Source organism: Vigna angularis, chromosome 5 (assembly GCF_016808095.1).
Source record: "Vigna angularis cultivar LongXiaoDou No.4 chromosome 5, ASM1680809v1, whole genome shotgun sequence".
Lineage (NCBI taxonomy): Eukaryota > Viridiplantae > Streptophyta > Magnoliopsida > Fabales > Fabaceae > Vigna > Vigna angularis.
Window position 1 is genome coordinate 7,445,607 of NC_068974.1, and position 10,448 is coordinate 7,456,054.

General features: G+C 31.9%; 1 protein-coding gene across 2 annotated transcripts; it reads right to left on the reverse strand.

Moving 5' to 3' along the window:
• Nucleotides 1–3,648: 3,648 nt before the first annotated feature.
• LOC108339615 (polynucleotide 3'-phosphatase ZDP) lies at nt 3,649–10,226 on the reverse strand. Of its 2 annotated transcripts, XM_017576775.2 has the most exons (11): nt 9,737–10,226; nt 8,141–8,200; nt 7,898–7,969; nt 7,222–7,293; nt 7,038–7,094; nt 6,795–6,871; nt 6,549–6,630; nt 6,316–6,432; nt 4,397–4,533; nt 4,202–4,271; nt 3,649–3,855 (listed from the first exon to the last, which is right to left on the reverse strand). In XM_017576775.2, the coding sequence occupies exons 1-11, from the start codon at nt 10,094–10,096 to the stop codon at nt 3,811–3,813; spliced, it is 1,149 nt and encodes a 382-aa protein (XP_017432264.1). In that variant the 5' UTR covers nt 10,097–10,226; the 3' UTR covers nt 3,649–3,810. The 2 variants fall into 2 exon arrangements, with proteins under 2 accessions (XP_017432264.1, XP_052734457.1); XM_052878497.1 differs by lacking the exons at nt 6,549–6,630; nt 6,795–6,871.
• Between the last annotated feature and the right edge of the window lie 222 nt (nt 10,227–10,448).

Consider the following 10,448-nt stretch of genomic DNA (forward strand, 5'->3'; position numbering starts at 1 on the left):
AAGCAGATTCATGAGCAACCCGTAGAGGATTCACATGCCTTCTGTTAAGAGAGTGTTGAGGTATGTTCAAGACACATCTGACCATGGAATTCTATTTCCCATTGGAAGACAAAAATCAGAATTAAAATTGGTTGGTTACACCGATTCTGACCATGGTAGTGATCTAGTGGAGAGGAAAAACACATATGGATACATATTTTTGTAGAACAATGCCCCTATCTCATGGTGTTCTAAGAAGCAACCAATAGTTGCTTTATCCAATTGTGAAGTAGAATACATTGTTGGGAGTTTTGCAGCTTGCCAAGGAGTTTGGCTTGAAGAGTTACTAAAGGAATTAATGGTTCCTATAAAGACCTCATTGTAGCTAAGATAGACAATGTTTCTGCCATAAACTTGTCCAAAAACCTAGTGAGTCATGGTAGAAGCAAACACATAGAAGTAAAGTACCACTTCCTTAGAGACTTGGTGAACAAAGGAAGAATAATTTTGACTTACTGCAAAACTGAAGAATAGATGGCTGACATCTTTACAAAGGCTTTGAAGATTGAAAGATTTGATCTCTTAAAGGAGAAAATTGGTGTTATCTCCCTAAGTGCTTGTCTTAGAGGGGAGTATTGGTGTATATATATAGTTAAGCCAAGACAGTTGTAATGTTAACAGACTATACATCTGTTACTTTGCCTTTCTTTTATATACACCTGTATCTGCTGCCAAATATAATACATAAAGAATACACTTCAGAATATCTTGTTTCTCTCTGTTGGTTCTCGTTCCATCAGTTCCTACACATATCTTCACATGACATCACATCAAAACAAATCGTTAACAATCACAATATCAACAATAAAAGTCGTTAGCATATAACCCTACAACTATTTCGTCAAAGTAACCAAGTCACATCCAAACTCACTCGGTCAATCACAAACTCATACCCAATTTGTTTGATATCATTCACTATATATATTGAATCACTATTGAATTACTTGCATGCACTCATAAGGTCAAGTGCACCTCCCATCACTCTCTTAAAGAGTTTCACCAAGTTGGTACACTTTACCACACGGTTACACAATGACATTTCTCACCGGTCTCTAAAAAGTTTCATCGATAAATATATCACTTCTCATCACTCTCTTAAAACTTCACCAGACAAGTTTACACTTTCCACCATTTTCTTAAAGTTTCACGAGACAAGTTTAGACCTCTCACCGATCTATTATGAGAAAGTTTCACCAAACAAATAATAGTGATATTTCCATCACTTTTCCAATAGCTTCACACGTCACAAGTCAAATATAAAAGCTAATTCCACACTTTCTTCAATTAATGCCCTGGGCCCACCCCAAATTGAAGACACTTTAATGCAAAACAATAATTCAAATTATAAGAAAAAGACAAGTCCTAAGACATTCAAAATTTGTTGACAGATTACTAGTGATTCAACTACTTATTCATCCGTCCACATACTTTTCATCATTCATCGTCCATTTATTTATTCACCGCAACTATCAAACTCATACTGTAACCCACAATTTAGTCACGACCATGGCAATATATATTAATTAGGTACCCAACCAAAAAATGCATTTACAATGCTAAGATATCCAATTATAAACATCACCAACCCTGTAAAATTGGTAGCTGCCATTCCTTATAGTTTTTTACCAAAAAAAAAAAAACAAACCACAATCATATTTATAACAAAGCCGAAGCCGCAATTCCCTTGCAAACACATCAAAATATAATAATTTTAATTTTAGTATGGATTATATATTATAATATCTAATCACAATCGCAAATATGAAGAAAAAGGAAACTGCAACTTGATAAGGTATCATAAAATGTTTTATATATATATATATATATATATATATATATATATATATATATATATATATATATTAACAATTTATTTAAAAGAAAGAAACTAGTTAGAATGTGGTCCAACACCAAAGAACATCACGGGTTCACGAATCCCATAATGTATCATGTAAATAAGTAATAAAATAACTTTTATTAGGTGGGTAAATTCATCATGAAAGACACCTCACATTCCGCATGTACACGTGTTATACATTTTATAGAGTATTCATACCCTTTGGACATCACATCAGATTCCATACATATAAAGCTTAAAAAAAAGAAAATTGAGAAACAACGTACAAATTCAACTTGCTTCCATGCATAGTAATTCCCCACGAACACTCCAACATATTTAATAAACTAATCATTATCATAATCAAACAATCAATAACGATAATTCCCCTCACATTAATTACAATAATCAAATTAAATCATAAAAAAGAAATTAATGTGTCTCTAAGGTTCTGGTTCATACTAAGTTTAATGTTCATGTAGTTTAGATTACTAATAAGGTTTGAGAAGTCGAAAAGATAAGTTCAAAACTAAATACTATTCAATTTTTTTTTATAAACAGAAATAGTGCGATGAAGTACAGAAGAAGACATACATTTATAGAAATGATTAGTATTAACACGAATTACCTTTATTAAATAAGTTGTGTAAAGTTAATGTAAGTTATGTAGAATTAATGAGTTGATCATAATTCCTTTTAAAGGAATATATGATTTGTTGTTATATTGATAGTTATAGTCTTATATTAATGCTATTTGGTGTGATAGATGCATGAAAATGACTGAGATATAAATATTGTATCAGTGTTTTGATGTTTATTATGTTAACTCATTCATATTTATTTGTGTGTGACAAAAATCATATAATATTTGCGTTACACATGACCACATGTAAATAAAGTGATAGATAGACATGTGAGAGATAAGATAAACTTTTACGAGAATTTTAAATAAAGTCTATTTTTTTTTGTAAAAAAGTTTTATTGGGTTATGTTTTTAAGAACCTACCCTTAAAAATAATTATGAATTTAGTATTTTGAATTGTGTTAGATTGAATTTGAAAATTTTAATTGTGATTGCAAAAAAAATTTTAAGTTTTAAAATGTTTTAGTAACTCACAGAATTGAAATGTTACACAACCATCTTTATATCATATATTTATTTATAATAGACGCTATAAAATAGGAATAAATTTATTATATGTTATCAACTCCTTAATTCAAGAATCTAGTTTCACTTACTAACATTTTTAAGATGATTTTTCTAATATCGTATTTAGTAAATATTGATAATAAGTTTTTATTTTTCTTTTTCTTCAACCTGTCAATTCCTGTTGTGACAAGCAGTACATCCAAGAAGTAAGAGTTACAAGAGCAAAAACAAATAGTAAAAAAAAATACTATGTAAGCAAATAGCCTATACTGCAGCATAGTATGTATTTTTTTCCTAGTTCTCTCTAGAAGTTATTGGATGTACTCCTCGTGTGCTGGAATATCGTTCCAATCAAACTTTAATTTTGACGAATTGAGATTACATTCATGCTAAAACATAAAGGATTACAATACACAAATTGAATCCAACTATAATTTATACTATCCTTGTTAACTTTAATTCCTCTAATACTTCTTTTTTGTTCGTACATTACACTTAGCTTGAAATATATAAGATTAAAAGAAGTCAGACACACCTCCATTTAATTTTATTTTTTTATCCCCACAACGAAGTTATATCTATTTTAAAATAAATAAAGGTACTCGATCATAAAATAGTGTGATTGAACAAAAACATGAGATTGCCCACAAATTAGTCCATGATCCATAAATTTACATCCTTTCTGTTGCATACACTTCAATTTGGTAATGTAACTTTTATAAAATAAAGCACCTAAGTCCACAATACCTTAACCTTCATATGAACCAATGTCAAGATTAGATACTCAAGCGAAGTAGTCTTCGGGGAGATAAAATTTTAAACCAATGGCCTGAAATCATTGAAAATGAATAAATAGATTAGACAAAGAACATGCAGAGTTTGAAAAGCAAATTCTAAATCAAACAGTAAAATAAGAATTAAGTGTACGAACTTAGATGTAAAATATTGTTCAGAATGGGCATGTTGCTTAAGGTAATAATATTCACAACTGGATGAAGTAAACACCCATATATTTTAAAACTAATCAGAGAGAAAAATGCGTTCACATAAGATTTAATCATAAAAGCCAACCATTTTCTAAATGGTGCATGAAATCAGTCAAGAAAAAAGGTGCTTAAGCATCGGGCATAGAAAAAGGGGATAGTTGACTTTGATGGCTAAAATAGTCGGACTACCTCTGCAAATTTAATATCTGCATCACTGTGATCTGATTTTCTCCCGGCTGCATCACCAACATAAAAGGATCTACAACATTGAAAATGCATCTTTAAGATTTTCATCATTTCATGGATAAAATATGGTGATATTCGAAACAAAAGGAATAAAAAAACATAACATCAATTGAACTACTGAATGGAAGAAAAAATAACTGATCCATATCAATGACAATGCCAGAGTTGAAGTGCTGCTCCATAAGATGCCACATCCCTGGTTTGGGTTTGCGAAAAGCATCATCATTCTTTTTGTCTGCTCCTGATTTCAGACCAACCCCACAAGCTATAAAAACCTGTACAGATAAATACTGAATCAGCTTCTTGTGCATTGCCTAAATATTTTTGAAAGCGAATGAACTACAAAATCTTGATTTTACCTCTTTAGTATGTGTTACATAGAAGAATTCCAAAATACACCATGTAAATTAGGGTGCATCCGTGCACCTTACAAGATCTGGACTATATATAATCTTTATCTATTATGTTCTGATCCAATGATAACTTGTACAAGGTGTATGGATACACCTAACTTAAAGAGTTATATGCCATAATTACTCTTGTTATATAAGGAATGAAACCTGCAATTTGCAACCTCCCAATAACAGTGACTTTTGACTTAAATTTTCATAGGTTGAAAAAGTTAATGTGCAGTAATAATGCAAAGATGCAAAAAGGTTCAGATTTCAATTTTAATATCTATGGCAATGAATAGAACTACTACTGAAGATGTTGAAGATGTTTGTTCTCGAGACACAAAGGAAATTCAAATTGGTAACAGGAAGATTGCATTCAGCATGGACATGATTGGATTGACGAAGAAATCCCTGGAATAGCAATCAGAAAAAGGCAGTAAAAATGTCAAAGATACCAACTTAACTTCTTTATGGATAACCACTTTAATTTAAAACTATATCACCTTAAAAGTGGAGGTAAAATTCTTTACTTGACTGTTGGAGGAAGAAATGAAAAACAAGGTTACTAGGAAGATATTAGTACTGACAGAAAGTATGAATTACATAGTAAAAATGTTTCACTTTAAATAACACCAAACAAACTAAGTTAGAATAAAATTTCCCAAAAAGGGATCACAATACTGGTGTAAGTTAATACCAACATCAAATCTGATTACCATTTAACCTGAAAAATGAAAATATGATGATAGAATACTTAAAAATAATTTTTAAATTCCGCTAAATAACACAATTTAAGAGAAATTTCTTTGTTGCCAATGACAAATATATTTTATTGTTTAAAGTTAAGAAAAGATGTCAAACGACGGATTGAATATTTCAAAGTTTGAAGAACTGTCAACTTTAAGGGTGCTTGAGGTATACTGAAGGACGAAACACAAACAAGTAGGAATAGTCGTGTTATTATTTGTTTAATGCCCCATGCACACAGGACTACACAACTGTATATATGCCATTATGTTTTGACAATTAGAATACAGATAAAACAACACACAATTTATTGTAATACCCCTTAGGCTCTGCATTGTAGCATATGCACTAGCACAGGGTAAATCGAGTGACAGAGGATTTTGGTCCTTTTCTCCTTTGTGCCTGCTGACAACATTTTCTCACTGGGATCAGTGTATGAAAACATTCACTGGTTTATTCCCTTGACCTGTGTTTTGTCATGTACTTAAGACTATTTTTAAAACAAAAGGTAAGGCACATTTTTTCGTGCTCAGTGTGATGTTTCTTATTTTTCAGCAAATCAAACATACATTCATACTATAAACCTGATTTCCTGTTCCTACCTACCAGGTAGAAAAAGAAAAACAATATTTACCTATTGCGCAAAAAGACAACATCTCTAATTTTAAAATCACCTTGCTTTTGTTTCACTGGAAAAATGAATCTCAATCACGTAATCCTATGTCCACAAATGGAAAACTCTGTAATTTTAACATCATCTCGCTTTTGTTTCACTAATAAGAACATTCTCAATCAAGTAATCCTAAGTCCAGGAATGGAAAACACTAAATGTATTTTAAGTCAACTAGCAAAACAAATAATACATAATTAAATTGTTGATACCACAAGATACATCTGTTTTGCCAAAAAACTCACCTGAACTGGAACCTTCACTCTCTCAATAAAATTATTCAGACGTCCAACTTTTGAATCCACAGCCACTTGCCTCTTATTCTTCCAACGTTCAATATTGGATTCATTAGTGAAAATTACCTATAGAAAACAAAAACAAAAGAGCATGCAAACTGTAAGTTTCATAGAGAAATTCCCAAGTCCACCAGATACTCGCAGTAAATATCAAGTATTTTTCACCCAAATAGGGGACACACCAATTTGTAGCCATCATTGTATAGGCTCTGTAGTTTATCAGGAATTGACGAATGCATGAGGGTCCATTCATTTGCACCCACTCTAAAAGAAAAGGATAAATTTCTTAATAATCAGAAACGCATTATGTATGCCAACTGATAACATCAACAACAACAATACTTTTGATAAAATATATCCAATCCATAGATCCGCAAAAGCCAACAACATTATTAATCACGAAGTCATGACTTCATATGAAGAGATACCTCTTCACGTCTGTTTTTGCAAGACATCCATCAAAATCAAATGCAGCAATTTTACTTGAATCACGTAGACCATCATCCTGTAAATTATCATACATTGAACATGGGATACATGTAAGCTAAGCATATCAGAATGCATTTATATGTATGTTCCTAATGGATTTTTAATCAGGCACCTTGCACAAGGTTATAGTCGTCTAAAGTACAACCAAACAACCAAATGAAAACCAAGACTATTAATCTCACCCGTTCCAGAAATATGACTGTTTGGAAAGCCTTCCATTTTGGTAGAAGGGTAGCATCCTGAATCAGGAAATAATTTGATCAAACACGAGATGAGAAAAAGACATCAAAATAGTACAGAAAATTGTAAAAATAACACTGATGAACCATCACAAAAAGAAAAAAACCGAAAAGAGTATAATCTTACCTTGTATTTGCTGTTGACATCAGAAACTGCAAATTTAATCCTCACCGCAGCTTTAACATCAGGTGTCCACAACTGTGAGTAATAAACAATAAAAACATTTATAGGAACTCTTGCATCAAAGATCAGAAAAGTAAAGATCAACCAACACCTAGGTCAAATAGGTGATACAATGCATAAGATAACCTTTTCTAACAAGTTAACCTATTCAAATAACTCAAACAATTCTCACAATATGGTAAATTATGCCATTCTTTCAAGTTACAAATTTCACATCCCAGCTATTCATTAAACCAGTAATATACATTCTAACAACTTGGGCCACCCGTCAATTTTTCCTTCATGGAGCACCATAGATAAATCCTGGAAAATATAATCTAAACCTACACTGAGTGCCTTTAAGTTCAACTGTATACATTCTTGACAGGCAAAATTAAGAATATCAAGAACCACTCTTTTTCAAATAATTACAAAACAAAATTCGAAACATATTTCTTCATCAAATCCTCAAATCTAATATTCGTTACAGTACCTTTATTCAAGATCAAGAGATCTAGAATATCTTAAAGAAGAATTGATTTTTCTATTTTCTTATTGAATATTTTTTTTGGGATGATGAGGATAATCTAACCTTTAGCATTTGATACTTCTCAATCTCTTTCACAGTGTGTGTGCTTACCTTTCTTTTCTTTGAATCATGTTCCTCAGTCTCTTGAAGTTCATTTTCTACATCTTCTGTTGCTTTATGAACCTATTAAAAACGTGCAAAACACAACCAGATAGAGTAGTTAATATAGATCAAAATTCAGAAGATCTTTTTCATTCATAATGCTACTACTATTACAGACATGTTAAAACAATTAAGATATAGAAAAAAAATCCAAATTAAAAGAGAAACACTTCAATCAAATTGAGTTATCACCTTCTCTTCCGACTTTCCATTTTCAGCAAATAATTTTATCAAAGCTTCCTGGTCACTACTCTGCATAGATAAAAATAATACAAACAAAAATCATAAATTTTAAAAAAGAAAGTCATGAAAAGCTCCGCTAAAGCTTCAACATGCAGTCAAGATATTAAACAGATTACAAGTCTACTGGTTATAATACTATCTATTTAACTAATCTAAAATGTCAAAATTTCTTTGAAAGATAAAAGCCATCAACTCCAATGCTCCAAGCGATACCAAATTAATGGCATAAAACAACTTAAGCATTAATAAAAATTGTCACACAAGTCTTAGTTTTAATGAATTTTAATAAATTTTAGTTTAAGAGTCTCATGAACACACTCTATAACTAAATCGTTCTAGTACACTCCTAACTATTAGTTAAATTTATTAAAAAATTACAAACAATGTTTCGTTAGATAAAAGGGGAAATGTCATAATCTTGTCATTGTTTTAACAAATTCAAAACAATAAACCAATAACAAAGGGTGTCTTCTAATAGCCTTTCTCATTTTTCTTACAAAAAAAATACATATCTGAAAATGTATAATTAACATCTTTTATGGGATCACCCACATCTTTGGCGTTAATAATCATGCTAGAACCCAATAGAACCACTATTAAAAAGGAAACGTATCTCTCCAATATGTGGAATTAACATTTCTAATAACAATCTTCATTCTTGTCTTATTATTTTAAAAGAGGAGAGTAAATTACAATAACATCAGTAATGTTTCACAAGATTACACAAACTCCCATAGGCATCTTCTCTTACAAGAGAAATGGCGAAATATTTTTCAAAAGTTAAGGAAATTATTATAGTGTAACATTTTTCAAAAATTAAGACTATGTTTGGTTTTCAGTTTGGGATAATACAAATTCATTTTGAAAAGTAAGTTCAACCCAAGACATGTTTGGCTTATTCTCAAAAGTATATTTGTACCCTAAAATTAGTTTAGAAACTCAGTTCTGTACATGCAAGAGTTGAGTTGCATCTGCTTTAACCCAAACATAAGTTTGCAAATTCTAATCCAAAAGAGTTAGGGTAGGATTAACAAAAATAAGAAGTATGTTCATTGTCATGAAATGTTAGGGGTGTTGTTACTATATAAGTTCAGAAAAGAGTTTAACCCAAGAAATTGGTTTATTACTTAAGAGAGTACTACATCAAGTAGTTCATTATACTTAATGTAGGACTCCCAACATTGTTACTACCTTTTAAAGAAGGAAGCCCGAAGAGGCTTTACTCAATCAACACTCACCCAATCACAGTCTTTGTTTCTTTGAAGGCTTCACTTACCTATGGGTATACTGTTTCCACCTTAATCCAGCCTAATTTTTTTTGTCACCTAAATCTCAACGAAAATAACAATCATTAGGACTTATATGCAAGAGAAGAGTCCAACCCAAAATACTAATCCTTTAAGTGGAAGAGTATCACTCCAAGTAGTTCATTCTACTCATGATGGAACTCCTATCAGGTGTTTATGTAACTTCATTACTAAACAAAGGAAAGAAAAGTAAAGGGAACTGTCTGAAAGAGAAAAAACAAGAGAAGAGACGGGAAACCTTCAAGGAAGAAAAGCCTTTGATTGCTTGAGGAGAGGAAGGAGAATGAGAGGCTACAGGGAAGCAATGGAGGTGGTGCCATTTGACGACGTCGTATGGACCATTGCCCTTGGAGACCAAAGCCAACCTCAAACTCTTTCCTTCAATGGCTTTGGAGCACGCCTTGCACGACGCCCGGTTAGACTTCGCGTACTCCGCCACCATCGAATCGCGCGGCGCCATCAGGAGCGGCGGCGGGTTTCTGTTCCCCGACGGAGAGGCGGCGGCTGAGACGGATAGAAGAAGTGGAGAGAGGTTAGAGCGACCGACGTTGACGGCGAAGAAGTTAGGGGATCGCAGCATGGAAGGGCTCCATTGCATTTAGGAAGCAGAGTTTGAGTGAGAGAAATTGGGAGAAAACATGAAACAGAAAAGGTAACAAGTAACAAATTTCGCGCCAATTAGGTTTCACTTGATTGAGGGGATTGCAACGGGAGAAAGTTATTTTGACACCGGGTTTTATAATCACATGCATTTGGAACTGTGATTAATAATAAAATATGAAATTAAGATTTTAAATTGAAATCTAAATTAAATTATTGAATATAAAAGTTAATATAAAAAATTGAAAGCATGGTTAGTAATAGTATCAATGGTCATTGCAATTACCCTTACGTAACTATTTATTAAATATATTTCCTTTACGAGAACTTTTCTTAATAAAATATTAATT

Excerpts from the sequence above, each read along its gene's own strand:
- LOC108339615 (XM_017576775.2), bottom strand. The coding sequence starts at position 10,096 with ATGCAATGGAGCCCTTCCATGCTGCGATCCCCTAACTTCTTCGCCGTC. Across the intron at positions 8,201-9,736 it reads AAGGCTTTTCTTCCTTGAAG|AGTAGTGACCAGGAAGCTTT; the intron begins GTTTCCCGTCTC and ends TTATCTATGCAG. Across the intron at positions 7,294-7,897 it reads ATGATTCAAAGAAAAGAAAG|TTGTGGACACCTGATGTTAA; the intron begins GTAAGCACACAC and ends TATTACTCACAG.